Source organism: Mizuhopecten yessoensis, unplaced genomic scaffold (genome assembly GCF_002113885.1).
Source record: "Mizuhopecten yessoensis strain PY_sf001 unplaced genomic scaffold, ASM211388v2 scaffold4819, whole genome shotgun sequence".
Classification (NCBI taxonomy): domain Eukaryota; kingdom Metazoa; phylum Mollusca; class Bivalvia; order Pectinida; family Pectinidae; genus Mizuhopecten; species Mizuhopecten yessoensis.
The window spans coordinates 378,557-397,804 of record NW_018405737.1 but is presented as its reverse complement, the minus strand read 5'-3'; the positions used below and the strand labels follow the sequence as shown (position 1 = coordinate 397,804).

The 19,248-nt window shown below is 34.2% G+C and overlaps 1 protein-coding gene across 1 annotated transcript; it reads left to right on the top strand.

Moving 5' to 3' along the window:
- Positions 1-565: 565 nt before the first annotated feature.
- On the top strand, positions 566-18,707 carry LOC110449787. The gene is made up of 8 exons (XM_021496877.1): positions 566-785; positions 2,267-2,512; positions 3,151-3,255; positions 4,314-4,485; positions 7,289-7,497; positions 7,832-8,086; positions 11,180-11,275; positions 17,721-18,707. Exons 1-8 carry the CDS (start codon positions 566-568, stop codon positions 18,563-18,565), a joined length of 2,148 nt encoding a protein of 715 aa, XP_021352552.1. The 3' UTR covers positions 18,566-18,707.
- The last annotated feature ends 541 nt before the right edge of the window (positions 18,708-19,248 follow it).

The window sequence follows — 19,248 nt, the reverse complement described above, 5'->3', positions numbered from 1 at the left end:
ATGAACATGACGATTCTTGAAATCAAGTGAGGTTGGTGATATCGTTCGGTAGGAAATAGAATACACTACGCGCCAATTTTAACAGTATAACGGTTCTGCTAGAGTAAATATAGCACAGATTCAACGTGGAATGCGATGTATTATACTATTGATGATGTTTACGCTAACTTTGTGTATAAACACCAAACAAGGCCACCATTTGTATTACCATACTATACAATCTATAGAACGCTTCCTCCTGAATGTAACATTTCACCGCTGGTACTCTTTATAAACAGTTAATGTGTTACTTAACTTCGATTCATCTGAAGCTTCATATTGTTATCAAGTACAATGCTTTCAAAACAAGTGTGACGCCATATTTGAGTATGTAACTTCACATTTTGTGATCTACGCAAACAAACCATTTTAACATACACTTAGAGGCTGTAAAAATACATCCGGATAACATATAATGGCAGATGGTATTAAATGGTACACGCTTACTAACATCTGTATCAATATTGATTAATACATTACTGTTAATTACCTACAAATATTAACAATAAAAGTATATACAATGTACATGTCTGAATTTGTCAGAAATCGGGAAACCTGGATAGGACTGTTCTTTGAGGACCATGTTTGGAAATGGACGGATAACTCTGTGTATGATTGGTCTAACTGGGAGCCCTACTCAGAGTTAAAGGAAGGCAACTGTGTGTCCGTCAATCTGGCTAACGATTACCACTGGGAAAAGACAGTTTGTGATGAAACAAAGTCATTTTTCTGTGAATTTCAGCAAGGTATACATATAAGTTTATAAATCATAGTTGTCATCATCATTAGTTCACGTAGTTTTGAAGATGCTGTACTCCTACCACGCCGATGACAAATATAACTAAATAAACATGTTACTATGAAATCAACTTAAACCATAATATCAATGCTTTAAGAGAACTCAACTACAATTTGACTCTGAATTATTCCTGATCCTGGTCGTTCTGTTTCACTTATTGTGGTATTTGCATTTAAAGTTATAATATTGGAGGAAGGGAGTATGTTGTTAATACAAATGTATTTGTTATTTATATCAACAAAAGTATGGCAAGAAAATGGAGACCTTAAGGTTTTCGACTTGTTAATTCTAGGACATTTGTGTTATTTTATCAATGAAAATTGATGTTATTTGATCGATGAATTTTTGTTTTACCGCCGTGCATCATCGCTTTTGAATTGATAACGAACAGTTCAATAGCTAGAATGATTAAATTATTAGTCAAAGCATCGCCATTCTGATTTTAAGTGCCCTAGCTTAATATAAAGCATCACTCATAACGCTCGTGTTCATCAATATGAAATATGTATTCGGTAATGTATAATTTTTCGTTGTAAGATAAAGCATATGCATGTCAATTTACATTAATAATACAGTATTGCAATATAAAAAAAATAGAATTTACTTTTATAACAGAGACATACAAATAGCATAACGTGTCACTTATATCCGAGCGTTTATTGAGAAAGTTTCTGATCAGATTCCAACACACAAATTACCCATTGGAGAATGAAATTCTGTTAAAAAGTTAAAAAGAACAGTAATATAAAAAAAAGCTTAAATATGCTTTAAAAACATAATCATATAACAGGTGTTTTGTTGGGGTTTTTGGGTTTTTTTTGTATTACTGTTATATTAAATTTTTGAGAGAGTTTCATACTCCTATGATTTTACCTTACATTTCTATTTTCCAAATTACGTCTGCTCATTTGTTTCTTATGTGTTCATAATATACTATATGAACATTTTTATCAAGAAATACGGAAATTGAAGATTTATTTATATGTATATATCGGTCTCGAAATCAAGCATCTAGAAAGCGCCTTGTCACAATTACTGAATTTTGCCATAGGTATTAGAAAAAATGTTAATGCGATTTCATGATCACTGCAAAATGAAAAAAACACACGTCCTTGTTAAAGCCTTTCATTTCAGACTTCATAATAAATATAAATCAATTGCAATTTATAGAATACAAAATTGACATTAATCGTAGAAACCGTTATTTCTTTTTTGATTTTATAATTCAATAATATGATTGTTACAGGTTAGAGCCATGAATATATTCTTAATCGTGATTGTGAAACTCGCAATATTTAGACGGAGTCAGCTTCTGTGTTGATTAAATGGTTATTCGAATAAATCGTGATCGCACTACTGATACAATAGACTGAAATTTGTACGTATTTACGTTATATTTACATTCGTATTTGATTTACATCTATACAGGAAGATGTAATTTCCGAATGTATCCAAACTCAAGTCTATCTGGAAATAGCATATTAAAGCGAACCGAAAGCATAGGTTACTGTTTGAGTGTGTGTGAGGAGGCTACTGAAATAACGTGTCTGTCGTTCGAGTATAGCCAGTATCTGGGCACGTGTCAACTCAATGACGTCAACAGATGGATTAAGGAGGACAGTTACAGTGTGTATGATCCAACATGGAGTTATTATCATCGCACTTGTGTTCAAGGTAAGGCAGTTAATAAGTACTTAATAGCTACAGTTATATGTAAAATAGAATTGATTAACACCTAGGGTAACGTTATGTTTTCAGTACATATAACGTCTGTTTATGTCCCTCAATCACAAACATCATTTCGTTCTTCATCCAGATAATTAATTTTAAATATAAAGTAGAATTATTTAGCACCAAACAGTCCGTTGACAGCATATAATGATACAGGGATCATCGTATTGCATGCATTTCAGGATTTGTACCACTTCATACAGGTGAACATTACATTGATGTGAAGCAATATTTCATATTGTATTACAATTCCTAGCCAGTATTAGATAGAATTTCCCTATCCGTCCCAGAAATGCATGAAATAGTCTATTATTCCACTACATTGGGTACAGACATATTACTGAAATAGATGATAACATACCTGAAATAGAGTCCTAGACAGATTCTGGTAATCAATAATTGCATTACGTAGTTAATATGTGTTAACTTGACAAATTCATTGATTTATACAGCATTAAGTAAGATATAGCAATAAACACCCAATTTCTAACAGTCGGTGTACGGAGTAACAGTAATCACAGTCATGCTGCAGTCTTGCAGCATAATTTCAATGTGTTTTATAGTTCTTTTTCTATTCCCAGCAACGATTTGGCCAGCAAACACTACGACACCCAGTGATGACAGTAACTCAACTAGTGTGAACCCGTCTCAACAGGAAAATTCTACCACCACTGATGTTGATGACGGTAACGAATATTTTTCAATTCTTAATAGTTCACAACAAAATTTTGTTCTTTCAATCAGGATAAGATGAAATTTTGCTGTAGTATAATTTGATGAAAATATTATATAACAATGATGTCGTTGGTAACACCTGTTGGGACTTAAGTATCTAAAATTATAAACTACGTGGTTCTTACGTCGAGTTTCTTATTATTATTTAACGTTTCGTTGTGGTTTGAACTCCACTTGTCGACTATCAGACCCCGATGTTAGCCGTAACCTTGAAGGTGAATTTCCTCTGGTACGGTTAACATATTATAAAGACAATATTTGCTGTTTCTTAAAATTGTAAATTTGGAACGTTAAACGGGAACTTTATCCTTTGTTGTATTCCAGCGTAGTGTTTGGAATACTTTAAGACATGCATTTTAATTCTTTCTTGTAATCGTAAAGACCACTGATGGGTTCTTAATGGATGAGATCGTCAAATGGTACAATCAATGTTAAATGGATGAGATATCCAAATGGTACAATCAATGTTAAATGAATGAGATAGCCAAATGGTACAATCAATGTGAAATGGATGAGATAGCCAAATGGTACAATCAATATTAAATGGATGAGATAGCCAAATGGTAGTCAAATGGTACAATCAATGTTAAATAGATGAAATAGCCAAATGGTACAATCAATGTTAACTGGATGAGATAGCCAAATGGTACAATCAATGTTAAATGGAGAGATAGTCAAATGGTACAATCAATGTTAAATGGATGAGATAGCCAAATGGTACAATCAATATTAAATTGATGAGATAGCCAAATGGTACAATCAATATTAAATGGATGAGATAGCCAAATAGTACAATCAATAGTAAATGGATGAGATAGCCAAATGGTACAATCGATGATGTTAATTTTGTCTGACTTTATGCATCCATTTACTAACTGTTTGTCTTGGTAGTATTGACAATGTTGACATATCTTATAACGCTATCATGATTGTCGTATTTCTAGTACTTTGAATAAGATATTTATGTCTCTTTATTATAGAAATTACTAAAATACCATTTAATGCCTATTGTATCTTCTAGGTTTATCCGGAGTACTAGAACCTCACCATTACGTCATCTACAACACGTCATTAAGCTGGTACGCTGCCCAGGATGTGTGTAAAAATGAGGGAGGATTCCTGGCCACAGTGTACGACCAGGCCACATTGCCAGAAACCGGATACATAGGTCATCACGTGACGTAAGTCCACTAAATTATGTGTCCGAGTTAGGTGTCACGCTTCTGTATCCATCACATTTCAGTGGAATTGTACTAAAAGAAAATAGAAAATAGGTAACATGATATTGACACAAAAGACAATTGTCCATACTCAAACTCGACACCAAAACACAACAACAGGGACAGAGAAGCCAAGGAACAAACAATTACAAATAAAGTACATTTCGTTTGCTACATAAAACACAAGCTCCGTTACAGACCTTATAACACACTGACCAAGAACTACACTAATCCTCCGTTACCAGACAGGTCATCGTTGTTAATCTCTAAACATCACACCATCTCAATCCCTGATGTTTCCAGGGGGGAAAGTCATATTCGTATACATGCCGTTAACTACATCTCTGCCTCAAATACCTAAAACAAATAAATCATTTATTTTTTACACATTACTCTACCATATTGTAATAACCGGTACTTTTGATCATGATTGATTTTAGCTTTAGAAAAAGTTCAATATCTATAGATATCGAAGACTAGCTTGCCTGTTCTCGTGGGGTAACTATTACTTGCACCACGTGTGGGACATTCAAAGTGTTGCTTTATACTGAGATTTATAAGTGACCAACTGTGCAATGTAATCTTCTTCACATTATCTTACCTGTTGATAAGACGTAATACCTGAGTAAGTGATACTTTTTTACCAGTGGCTTTACACCAGCACTTTGTCACCATTCTTACTAATATAGCCGCTACATGTTCCAAAGATAGGTACATGTAATACACAGATATGAAAGAAACCAAACATAGTTACATATCATAAGAATATCTAGATGAAACCAGAGATAAGCACATCTAATACAACTCTATAAATAAAACCACAGGATAGGTACATGTCATACACATATCTAAATAAACCTTAAGGGTAGGTACAAATAATACAAGTTTCAAAGTATAACAAAAAGATAGGTACGTTTAATACACGTATCACAATAAACTCAAAGGTTATGTACATATGATACTATTTTCAAAATAAACTCAAAGTATATATATAATATACAGCGATAAATAGTTTATATATATATATCTTTCTCTACATACAAATCCAAAATGTAGCTACATGTGAAACACAACGAAGAGGTACAAGTAAAGCATAAACCTAAAATAAATTAAATTATAAATAACAGCATGATAACCACCTAAATACATGTAAAACGAAATGCTAGGTATTATATGTTATATCAATAACTAAACGAAAGCAAACAATAGTTACATAAAATGCAAATATCTTAATTATAAATAAATCACTAAAGTCACACGATTGTAAACAGAACAGCAAAATAAAATAGAAACATACTGAAAAAATATATTTTTAAATGTAAACCATGTATGTAAAGTATATCATTAAATTAAACATTGAACAATTATCCGAGATTGTATTGATATATGTGCATTCAATGATGTGTATAAAGATACCTGCATGGTAATCAAAGCAATATCTTATATGTTTTATGAGTTTCTGTCAGTGAAGCCTATTGTTCAGTTGCTAGGTGAGGTGGAATACAAAAGGGAACATTCGTATTAAGGTTAGATTTGACTCTGCAGGTTATTCAACAACGGAGATTTAAAGTCGTAAAGTCGATTCCGATGAATTTGTTTATTATATAATCTACTGTTGCTCGTCATCTCCGTTAGCGTTGGAAAGGCAAAGCCCTCAAGTCAAATAGCATGCAGCTTTTATGAATTGATCGTAAATACGTCTGTAATGCTTGACCATTAACACCTGTGGATATGGTTTAGATTATTGGAAGTGTGTAAATTGTAATGCCAAGTTGTCTGATGGACCTGATCAATACAAAACGTAAGGATGGCACTATGGCAGTTCACACCGAGGTTAATACGCCATGCACATATTACTGAACACAGCGGGACAGTATTGAAATACGTTATATAACCGGTTATACTGTTCCGTCTTATGTAAATATAATTGACACATGAGCGACATAATGCTCATTTTAAGATATTTCAATTTATACTCAATTTTGACCCAACGAAACTACTTAATGTTGTTCGTTGTATTTGCACATGCAATTAACTAGATCAACACTGCCTATGCATGTGAATTGGTTTTCAACTTTACACATTATAACCAGGAATTTATCTGCCATAAAATTAGATTTTGTGTGTGAGTTATTGCAGTAATCCAATGCAGACAATTTGAAAGGAAGACCTTCATGTATATTATGATTTGTATATTAAATTAGTTCATTCAGAGATATTAAATTTTCAACATGGTCTATAAAAGAACATTAAATGACGAACTATCTTTTAACATTTGACTTACATGTAGTCTTTCTCAAGCTCTAGTATCTAGTGACTAATGTTTGACTTGCTGTGTGTGTTACAAATGGGGTTAATTGAAATATCAGGGTTGAATATTGCTATGGTCGATCCTGTTTAGGTTAGTCTATTTAACATGAATCGTTTAACACCGCTTTAAGTTCGTCCCAGGACCAATAATATATATTATGAGATCACTGAGACTAGGATATCATATATGATTGTCTTGTAGTGATATGCAGCCCTCATCTTTTTGTACCTCGTTAGCTTCTTTCCTTCTTTCTTATCAAATGCAGTCTTGCATGCATCCATACGTGTAATGTGGACACATCAAGTATTTACAATTATATTCCTATGAGAATTTACAATAAGAAAATGTATTATATGATTACGTTTAAACTGAAAGAATATTCGAAACAAGTAGACTTATATTTCCCAGGACACATTTGTACGTTAATAATGACGATCACATTGTTTATTGCAGGAAGACAATGTGGATAGGTCTGGCACGTACCCCGGATAGGTATTGGCGGTGGGTAGGAAACACCTCGCTCACATGGAAGAATTGGAAGTACCAACCAAAGCCGACAGATCGCTCGGAGAAATGTGCAATGGTTATCCTCGATGACAACGCATACTGGTATCCCACTGTGTGTCAGACAAAACTATGGTTCATTTGTCAGTTTCCTGCAGGTAGAATAATCCTTTGTTATGTCTGGATCGAATTCAAGTTGTATCGGTAGAATATTTGATTCTTCAATTTTAATGAATTTATGTCAAAATCGGAAGAATTAACAAAACATTAAGGTATTGTTCAGTGAAATAATTATAAAGAAATTGATTTGATAATAAACAGTCATTCAGATTAACAAGATCATTTAAAATGCAATATAATTGAAGCAATAAAGAAATAATAACTTAAAGACAGGCAATATTAAAACTCAAAAACTAGACCAAATGAGACGTTTATAATGAAAACATAGATATTAATACAAATACTATAAAATATTCGTTTTCGCTATTTCAGAAAAATGTATTTACTCGAAAACCCCTGAGGCAGCCTTGCTTGCAAACAACAACAGGATGTATAATGGCATCAGTCTCTCCGACTGTCAGCAACTGTGTGATAACACTACAGAGTTCCAGTGCAGATCATATGAATATTTCCGGTATTCCGGAGGTATCTGTCAGCTCAGCGAAGGAAATAAATGGACACTAGCGTCATATTACAAAACAGATTTATTTGGATGGGATTACTACCATAAACAGTGTAACTTTGGAGGTATGTATACACTGTACCATAAACAGTGTAATATTCGCGGTTTGTATTTGTATATAATTCAAAAATTGATCTTGCGCTTTGTTACAGGTTCTGTGATTGGTAGAAATTAGTATATGTGACCCAAAAAACAGCTGTTAATATTAGTATGAACGACTGTTTTTTTCCATGGGACTACTTTTAAAATTTTCAAATCCCTATTTTTCAGCAATTTAATTTTCGTTCGAGTTGTCTCCCATTGTCTAACCTAAACGCGCAATGACAAAAATGCAAGATTTGTAATTATTGTTGTTAATCTTAAGTATTAAAACTTTTGAAAATAAATAAATTGTAAACTACAGTTGACCAAAAATTCACAACAGTGACACGTTCTGTCATCTGACGAACCGACGATATCAATCTGCCAAAACTCAAACTGACAATATTTCGATTTCACATATGGGTCCGCACAGTGATACGTGCAAGAAGTAGTGACGATATAAGAAATTAATCTGTTTGTTTCAAAAATTAAAAAGTATCAACTGAGCTGAATTTAGTTACACACACATAACGTATTATCCATGAATTTCCACGAACAGGACGAACGCGGCATGTAATTACACTAGGCCTAACACGCCGCACATAACAAGGCCAAGGCTACAAACAACCGAACCCCGAGGAACGCAGGGTTGGAATTACGACAAATGATGTTCTTCTCATGACATATAAATTAAATTTCTTTCATACTTTTATGCATGAATGATCCATGAAACAAAAAACGTGACGAGTCTAGCAAATGCACTTCAAGTCATAATAAACACCGCTTTCCTTTCTTCAATATATTTCTCAATAAGGTCGCTCAAACCGGATGAAGCGGCCGTGGAATTTATTTTCACGTGAATTAGTTTCGACATCTCCGAAATGACGTTTTGATGTTACTTCATATTACTACACTAAATTCATGAATGAATGAAAAAAGTTCGTAATTTAAATGATGTTTTTGACTTTCCTTCCCATTGATAGTGATTTGGAATTAGAGGCATTGAATCTGGATTTTTTAAGTGTTCATACAAGGATGAACGTGGGGAAATTACTTACACACTTCACAAGAACGACCTTCGCTTCACTTCGGCAGATCATGGGTTGTGTTAATAGTTTTTTCCCCGTTCATCCTTGCATGAACAACGGAAAAATCCAGTTTCGATTGCTATATAATACACTATTAACAGTGTTACTTGGCAGGTATGTAATTGTACGATATAATCGGAAAAAAAATACGTTTTTATTTGGTCTGGTTGGACGGAATTATTATCATAAATAAAACTTTGGTGGTTTGCACTTTGATTTATTTACTCTCGTAACAGTGAAACTTAAGACGTTAATAGTTCGATGATAGAATACAACATCGATATTATGTCTTTAGATTTTATGCATTGGATGCGATCACTACTATAAACATACCATACTCCGGAGGACAGTATTAAGATTGTATAATACGCCATAAATGGTGTAATTTAATGGTGTTAATTTGGCTGAAATATGGACCATAAAACAGTGTTATTTAATGGTGTTAATTTGGCTGAAATATGGACCATAAAACAGTGTTATTTAATGGTGATAATTTGGCTGAAATAGGGACCATAAAACAGTGTTATTTAATGGTGATAATTTGGCTGAAATAGGGACCATAAAACAGTGTTATTTAGTAGTTATGTTTCTGGATGAGATTTCTACCATACAAAGTGTGTCTAAGTAATTATTTGGTTGAGAATACCAACCTATGTTATACACGTTAACAAATCCGCTTGCAGTAGGTGTTTTCCATTAAGAAACGCGAAATGGAGACTCAAGATCGTGTTTTCCTTGGTTATTCAACATTATTTTCAAAATGAACGGACATTCTATAAGTTTGTGTTTTATACGACCATATTGATTCAGTTTAAGCTCACTAACAATACAGGAAGGATAACTCGTCAGTACCGACAATAAACTGTGCCATAAATAATAGGATTATATGCGAGCGTTCTGTAAATACGTTTTTAACTTTTGTTCATAATGCGATTGACTGTTTTTATTTTTCATTCTATTTTTAGACTGTTAACATAATAATCTATGAACCACTTTCCAATGAGACAAATATCGACTGAACATGTATTAAAGGACTGATGATTGTATATATAAGGAAAGCAAATAAGTTTACGAAATACATGCCAATACACATCAAATTCATATATATACATTAGTTGTTTAAAATGTACCCTTTAGTAGGCCTATATAAACCGCAATGTAAATAAGAAGAATATATTTCTGTAACGATAATAAAACCAAACTGATATTCAGAATTAATCATCATCAAATATGCGTAAGACCCATGTCATCTCATCCAACCCAGCAATTTGTTTTCATCAATGTGAGGAGAAAATATGAAAAATGTTTAAAGTTTTCAACAACAGAGTTGTCCCGCAAAACATGTTCATGCAAGAAAGACAACTCTTTTAACCTTAGGTTTGAACGTATGTCAGCTATGCCACTCTCGCGTCGATAAGGTTTTAGCCAAGGTACCTTACTAGTTTTTGTTTGTTTGTTTGATTTTGTTTAACGTCCTATTAACAGCTAAGGTCATTTAAGGACGGCCTCCCCTGTATGCAAGATGCATGCGTGTAGTGTATGTGTGTGTATTTTGGGAGGCTGCGATATGTTCGTGTTTGTCTCCTTGTGATAGCGCGGAACTGATGCCGACTTTATAGTGCTACCTCACTGAAACATACTGCCGAATACACCCAGCAGGACGCCCCACCCGGTCACATTATACTGACAACGGGCGAACTAGTCGTCCCACTCCTTAACACTTTTATAATAGTAATATTTTTTGAAAACTGCGTAAGCGTTCGTTAGGTTCTATGATAGATACAACACTTCATTTGACTTTATACTCATGTAACAGGCTTATCTTATCATTTTGCACAAACTACATTGTACATTGTAGAACATGTTTTCAATATTGTTGTTGCATGAATATGTTTTTCTTGCATTCGAACAGCACTTCAGTATTTATAATTAAAAAAATGACAACTATCTAATTAATATGTTAATAAATACCGTATTTGACACTTTTAGGCCCTCTACCGGAGATCCCTACCACTACGACAACCACGTCTACTACCACGACAACTATCCCTACCACGACGACGGAGGAACTTACCACAACAACCGGTAAAATTTATCTCGGCATTTTCTTTGCCAATACATGGTTTCATTTGTTACCTCTTAAAAAATCTGTAACTTCTGTAAAGCACATATTTTTTTATAAGGAAGGTATGTGTTCGTGAAAATAGGCAAAGTGGAAAAATACAAGAGTGCATCACATGACCTTTTTTTGTTAAGGTACTGATGATTATTGCGTGAATGGCCTTAATGACCCAATCTCGCTTTACTATACAAATTGAAAGGAAACATTGTACCAACAATCATTCATAAATGCACGACATATAGAAATACCTTTCATGTACATATATCAGTAATTAATTTTAAAGGTACATTTTGTAGCTCAACAGTGGTGAATAGAGTGCCAACAAAGTGACCTTAAATATGGGTTAATGAGGTTTTAATTCTCAATAAATCACAATATTGCGTGTAACTTTTTTCTTTTGACATAAAACCACGATAGTTTTATTCTAGAATTTAACCTATGTCTGTCTGTTCTGAAAGTTACTTCAATTTTTTTCTACTTGGTCATTTCAGTCCTTGTCAAATTTTTCAAAATTATGTGTAGAGTTTGACAAAAGTTTATAGGATTGAGTAATTTAGATACCATTTACATCAAATAGTCAAATTTGATTTTTGGGATTCATGGTGGCTGTAATATCCTCTGATTGGCTGAGACAATCGCGGTTATGGGGCCGACTTTGTTGATATTTTACACGATCTTGCCTCTGATTGGCCGATATATTAATAACTCAAATGAACGAGGGAGGAGTATAAGTGTGCCTGTGGCTTGCATTTCTAGTCATTCAAGTTAATTGTAGATAATGATTTAACATACTTTTGTCGTCTTCTTGAAACCTTTTCTGTAGGAATATGAATCAATAATATGCCCACTCACAACTCCAATGATAGATTGTTGAATTCGTTGTTTATCAGTCAAACTAAATAAATTGCCTGGCCCCTTAAAGTAAGCTGTAAGTGTATGTATTACCGTTTTCATCATCGAGAGTATCATATTTTAATCGTGTCGAAAAACTGGTGAAATAGAGAAATATTTTCGGGAGAGACATTTGCACAACCATTTATTTGTATTGTGTTCGGACTAAATATTGCTACTTTACCTCCTTTTTAAATATTCCGTATACGATGGATATGGTTGTTTGATATGATCCAGTTACACTAAATGGAACAACGATAAATGACATATGACAAGAACACACTAGTACTACCTGTCAGAATGTCAACTTAACTAGTTGACTTTCGAATTCATTTGAGATTGTTTAGCCACACGTCTCGTAAACCCATGATAAGGGAGAAAAGATATGTTGGTACTGGAATTAATATATAATTATATAAAACACAAATTATCTAGATTTATTAATCTCTAAAACCTTACATGATAAAAATACCTAGGAACAGTCTTTAATGTTTGATATGGTAGAACCACTTTTTTTCTTAATATTTTCTTCAGGTTGGTAAGTATGGTATATGGTTACAAGATTCGTTTCATAAGGATAGAATTACAGTAATTGTTTTGAATCTCCAAACGTCATGGCATGTAGCCTTACACGCTTGGTATAAACCTATTAAACCTAGCCACAATTCTTAATGTAAACCAATACCACCTACGTTGCTTGCGTCACAGAAATAATTCGATGATGTGATTAATTATCTTATCATTCACGCATCACTTCAGTGTAGATTATAACTCACATGTATCTAGGTCAGTGATACTCGACACACTTCCACGCTAGTTAACACCCCAGTATATGGGTCAGACATATGTTTCCGTTCCGAATAATTCACAGGAGGCCAGTGTGGAGTTCATAATCATATCAAACCGTACTACTACAGTAGCACTGGCCTCCTCCACTATCACCGATAGGATTTTTATTAATTGAAACATGGATATCCAGAACATGTTATTTTGTAATTCTTGTGTTTAAATACTGTGTATTTGCTTTACCCTGTTCAAACACTAATAATATATTAAAATCAAATATTTTGATAATTTTTCATATTTCTAAGGCGCATGAATCGATATCATTTGATTTAAGTTGAGAATAATACTGAAAACTATACAGTTAGTATGCACCTAGTATCAGACTTAACGAAGTATATATATCACCATTTATCACCATATTGTTCATCCATTTCGTGAAATGTATTGATATTGCTTATGCATGTATGATAATATAGTTCGATAAATTTTATAAAACAAAATCAACAACCTATGAACAGTTTTAACCAGATGGCTGCAAGCGGTAGGTTATAATTTTATTTTAATCGAAAGAGTGTTTTCCTTGTTCGTTAATGAATACATGTAATGTTTTAACAAGTAAGGTGAAAGACGCCCCTCAATGGTTCCGTTGTGCCTATGATATCACCGAGCCCATAGGGAAACACCAGAAAACAATATATAAACACTTGATTATAACTTATATCATCTTATTACATCTTCGCTAACAAAGGATTTACGATTTCGTATTTTTTTTTAAATTGTGAAGGTAATCGGTACATTGGATTAAACACTTTGCGAAGACGATTGGATATCAAGTATCGCAAGCACGCATTATTAACGTTATGCCAGATCATTTCATCATCAAATCACACTTATTTTAACGTTAAATCCTGCTCCCTGTTTGGTTTTCACTACGAAAAATAACAAAAGCGTAATGTGTTCCACCATAAAAGTATAACTTATCTCACGGGTAAATATGTGTTGAATTTTCTACAAACGATTAATGTGATGACCGCACAACAACAATATATATATATAAGTCTTGTTCAACAAAATCTGATCATGAAATCTACACAAATTACAGTATGTTTCGGGAGGACCTCGTTAACATAAACCAAATTCCTATGTATGTTATCGCTATGAGATACTGTATGCGCGAACTTGTTTTCCAACACTGTAGTTCGGGCCATGTGTATTATGTTTGATCGTTAATTACAAAAAGTGTTTGATTGTGTTGTTATTGATGGTATAAACGTACTCAAATAAGTCTTGCTGACGCAATGCCCTTTAACGTTAGGCGTATACCGTAACACACATTGTATGGTACTAGTGTAATTACAGGTTAATAGCTGTGTGGTATTTTATTGTAATAAAAGTGCGTCTAATTGACGATACGTTTATTACCAAAACTTATTATCGAATCTTGTTCTGGCGGGATATTACGTCGTTACTCTTCCACTGAGGTAACTCTAACGATAGGTATCTTGTAATCATATGATCGGGCTCGAGGTCGACGAAGGGGAAGCTGGCTGTAAACGCTAATTAAAAGCCTGTCAGTGGGCTAAGTACCTGGACCTACATGAAAGGGTGCGTTTGACTGCCCCTACTTACTGTAACGATATAATGCGAGTTATGTATTATCCTAGCAATTACAGCTACCGCTTCTTATTAATGTAAAACGAAGGGCATAGACGAAAGTTTAGATAGTCCTGTGGAATTCAAAATCTGGAAAACATAATGTTACATATTAAAGCATATAATGGTTTTGGAAAGTTCTTTATGCCTAGATTGTTGATTTAACAATAAGAGTTTCGTTAGGGATTGCTAATGTTTACATGTTTTCCTAGAGAACATTTATGTGTTGAATCATGTTCAAGGGCGTAAACCTTATTGGGTCTTGAGACAAATTTGATTAACGGTAGTTCATCAGCTCATCAACAGTTCATACCAAGTTTGTCGCAATGCCCATTGATGTTTATACTCCATAAATCTCAACACAACAGGATTCCATCCACATATTTACATATTTTTGATAATTTCTGAAATATGGAATTTGTGTACGTCTATGCTACATAAGGTGACGCCCAATGTGACGTCATCTCTCATTGTATCGCGTCGTCCTGGTAAGATCAATAGCCGTTTTGTATTGATTACCACGATTAAACAACATAACATATAAATACATATTTATTCATTCTGAAACTACCGGAAAAAGAAACTTAAAACAGTCTGTAAATTTGGACTACTTACCCACTCATTTCTGGTGTATATTTACCTGACAATTGGTAAGTTTATGGAGAAATATCCTTCATAGTCTTTGGTAGGGATATTGAGTCCCAGTTCAGTAGAAATGTAAATGTATTTTGTTTGTCACCCCGTTACCTTTGTACATATTTATCTGATGATCATAATATCTGAGCCAAGCCGTTTCTTACTCTTTGCCATCCTCCCAACACTTGTTGTTAAATAAAAATTATATATTCTCTTGTACTTTGACGTCAATTCGCGAATATTGTATAATGCGGCTCCAGTAGATGACCTTTACGTTGTACATACGCAATTCATATTGATTAAACTGAAGGTTATTCCGATGAACCTTGGATGATTGTAACTATATCACTGGCGAATTGGTTCGGGTCCAAAACATAAAATCCTCGTCCAGTTTTACGGGTTACTTGTCTGTAATGAATCAGATGATGTACGTTTTAGTGTTTATCACAACTTCTCACAAGACTAACGTGTGTTAAGGCCACCTACATGATAGTCGTCTCAATGACTCAGTAATTACAAGTGCGGAGTCTGGTTGTTTCGTTCCGATGTTTACCTAGCTTCTTGAGTAGGATATATGAGTTTGCTGATATATATAACTATTATAAAATATATTTGTCGTCTCCTTCCCTCAGTAACCGACACAGCAGTGTCAAAACTAATAAAGTATCGATTGTTTTTGTGTAATGTTCCAGTAACTAATATAGTAGATCGTATAACTAAGTACAGTGTGCGGTCGGGGGTGCAGTGGATAGCACACTCGCCTTCAACCAAAGCGGTCGCGGTTCGACTCTCCGATCGGACGTCAATAGGGAATGGGTCAGCTGCCCGACTACGTGGGTTTCCGCTTGGTACTCCGATTTCCTCCTTCCCACCCGGGCCAAAAAGAGTGCTTTATATAAGTTATAAAATATATCATTTCCTCTTGTAATAGAGTTTAAAATTACCAGTTTTCTGATGGCTAGTTTGCTATCAAATAAAGATTCAATCTTATGCATTCCATGTAATAGATTAGATAGATGCATTTTTTATTGTTTAATAGTTTGGTTGTCCGGAACTGATATGTATTGCCTTTACAATTGGTATAGCGATTGTAGTTTATTCTTTATGTTCGAATCGCGATAAACAAATGTTGTCATTTTCATCCAAAATATTGATTATGTGAGATAGTCGAATTATTGTTAATATATACCTGACTGTATAAGCATAATGTAGCATAGTGTTTGGTGAAGTGACTATTATGTTTTCATATTGGTTTTAAACTTACTTAGTATGCTTGTTGATGCTGCAGTAGTCATTGCGCTATATTTTACGTCAACAATGCATCCTCTTATGAGAATACCCCGCAGATTTGATTTAGTATTTTTCTGTTGATTGCTGATACACGTGTGACATGCGCATTAGACTCGTGAGAACTTTAGGCATAGAGGAACACAATAGAGAGCATAGGCAGTGGGTTAAACTTTACACAAATGTAGAATAATACGTATTGGTTGTTTGTATAGTTCATCAAAGCAACCGACTTAAAAGTTTGCAACGAGTTCATTCCGTTTAACTCACTGCGGAACAATAATAACCGTGTTATAGTAGACTGGCAAAAAAAAACACAGTGGAATACACGATGAAAGATATGTAGCTTCTACTTCAAACATGTACTTTCAGGATACTCCCTGGTAAAACTGGGCTGGTATACGCCATAAATGTTCTTTTAAACAAAAATCCATTAAGATTAATAGCAGATTAAGACTACCTTTTATATAAGGTTTATTAGGTTACCTTAAATGATAATTAATATTGCTTAAACACACTATATCTTGATGATTTGATCAATTAATATATATGCTTGTCCGTAGCACTAAATTTGTTATTTCATATGATTAAGTGAGTGACGGCACTTTTGAAGGAACAATAAAACATCTGTAATGGTATGTGTTTGTGGTGGTGATCGTGGGTTTTATTACATGCCGTATGTTTTGTAACTACACTACTATAAGCGTGATTGATTATTTGTGGGGGCGAAACCAGGCAATGATGGATTCATATATCAGTAATACGACAACAATATATCAACTGACCACCACAACAACCATCACAACAACCATCACACTTGACCATAACAGCAACGAGCACGCGACAATATGACCGTGCTCTAAATATGGCATCATATATCATTATTTAAGAAGTAATAGTAACAACAATAGAAAACACAGCTGTGGCGCAGGGAAGATTTTTATAGTTTTATTTTTCATTCTGGTGAAGATTCCAAACCTGAGTAATTGCTTACAAATATTAAGAATTTTAAACAAAGGGTATACTAACAAGAACAAACGTAATTATAAAATGCTTAAAAATATATAAATATGTGTATGTATGTTCATCCTAAGTGCATTGTTGGCGCATGCAATGGGTCACAGTCATTTTAGTCTTGATTTCCTTATCTTCCAGAACCAACTACAACAACTAAACCTCCGACAACAACCCTAAAGCCGTCGACAACAACCCTAAAGCCTTCGACAACAACCCTAAGGCCGTCGACAACAACCAAAAAGACATTCAATGAGATAAAGAATGAGCTTGTAGCAATGGGTGACGAAATACGACTAAAACGTCTGAAGGAGCGGCGGACCAGTGCGGTCGACAACAGACCCTCGGCAACGGGAGCCGGTGTCGTCGCCACCATCATACTGGGCAGCATCATAGCACTAGTGGTTGTCCTGGACATCGGCACCATAAAGGCCACATGCGAACAGCACAGACGTAGGAAGAGGACGCGGCGTCCTGTGTGTGTCGCGGAAGACAACTACGCGTTCGAGATGGACGATCACAGAAAAGATAGCTTACTGGATGATGACGATACCTCGGACATAGTGAGAGTAGAACGTGAGGGCGATAATGATAGTGGAGGTATCAGTATCACGGGAAACCACATAGAGGTTCAGATCATTAATCCTGACGACACGTTCGATGATTCTGCAAACGAAACGGGTACGAGGAGTATAGACTCAGGCGAATATGCGGTCTGGTCATCACCCGTTAGAACTTATCATGGTGAACGTTTCGGTCATATTGGTACACAGACGACTCCACATGAGTTAGATCATGCAAGACAACTATGGGTGAAGTACCGTGGTAGACCTAATTTCGACGATTTACAAAGAGCAAGGCAGCAGAAATCAAAAAACATTGAAACACAGACGATAAGTTGTCGGTTGGATGCGGAATCATCGGTAGACGGTGACTATGATCAAAACAGTATAAATGGACAGGTTACCGAGGACACCTGGTTCTAACGTACATTAAATACTGTAATCATGACATTTTTTTTATATTAGTCATACATTTATCAATTACTACAAACCACGTTACAGTATTTAATGTTACAAATGAAATTCTCAAAATATTATTATGCAAAGCCATTTTGTCCGAAATCATTCTAAAAATAGTTTCCCTTGTGTTTTAGTACATGTAGTTTTATCACGTACAATGTTTATATTGACATTTCTTGGTAGACTTTTACATATTCTTTGCAAGATATAATTTGATATCATGGTTCAAAATATATACATGTATAAAGAAATATTTATATATATGATATATTCAGATTGTTCATGTAAATGAAATTGATTATTTTAGACTTATTATTCACAATATATTCCAATGTAGCATCATGTATTGAGATAAAAGTTCTTGTTTTTTTGTAATGAATGTTTTTTATTTTCTTTCGGTTCACACAAAGCCAGTACAACATATTACATGATCATTTATATCATTTCAATAGTAATTGTTTAACAATACAGTTTCTTTCTACCATTACTTTTTTTTCTTATTTCAGGTAATTGCTAATTAGTTAAATAACTGTTCCAATGGGCGCCATTTTTCAGTTACTTCGTGAACTTTTTTGATCTGTATAACTTGTAAGCTAAATATTCAATTTCTCGATTGTGTTTTAAAAATATTAAGACACCTTCTATTG

Excerpts from the sequence above, each read along its gene's own strand:
- LOC110449787 (XM_021496877.1), top strand. The coding sequence starts at position 566 with ATGTCTGAATTTGTCAGAAATCGGGAAACCTGGATAGGACTGTTCTTT. Across the intron at positions 786-2,266 it reads TTTCTGTGAATTTCAGCAAG|GAAGATGTAATTTCCGAATG; the intron begins GTATACATATAA and ends ACATCTATACAG. Across the intron at positions 3,256-4,313 it reads CACCACTGATGTTGATGACG|TGTATCTTCTAGGTTTATCC; the intron begins GTAACGAATATT and ends TTTAATGCCTAT.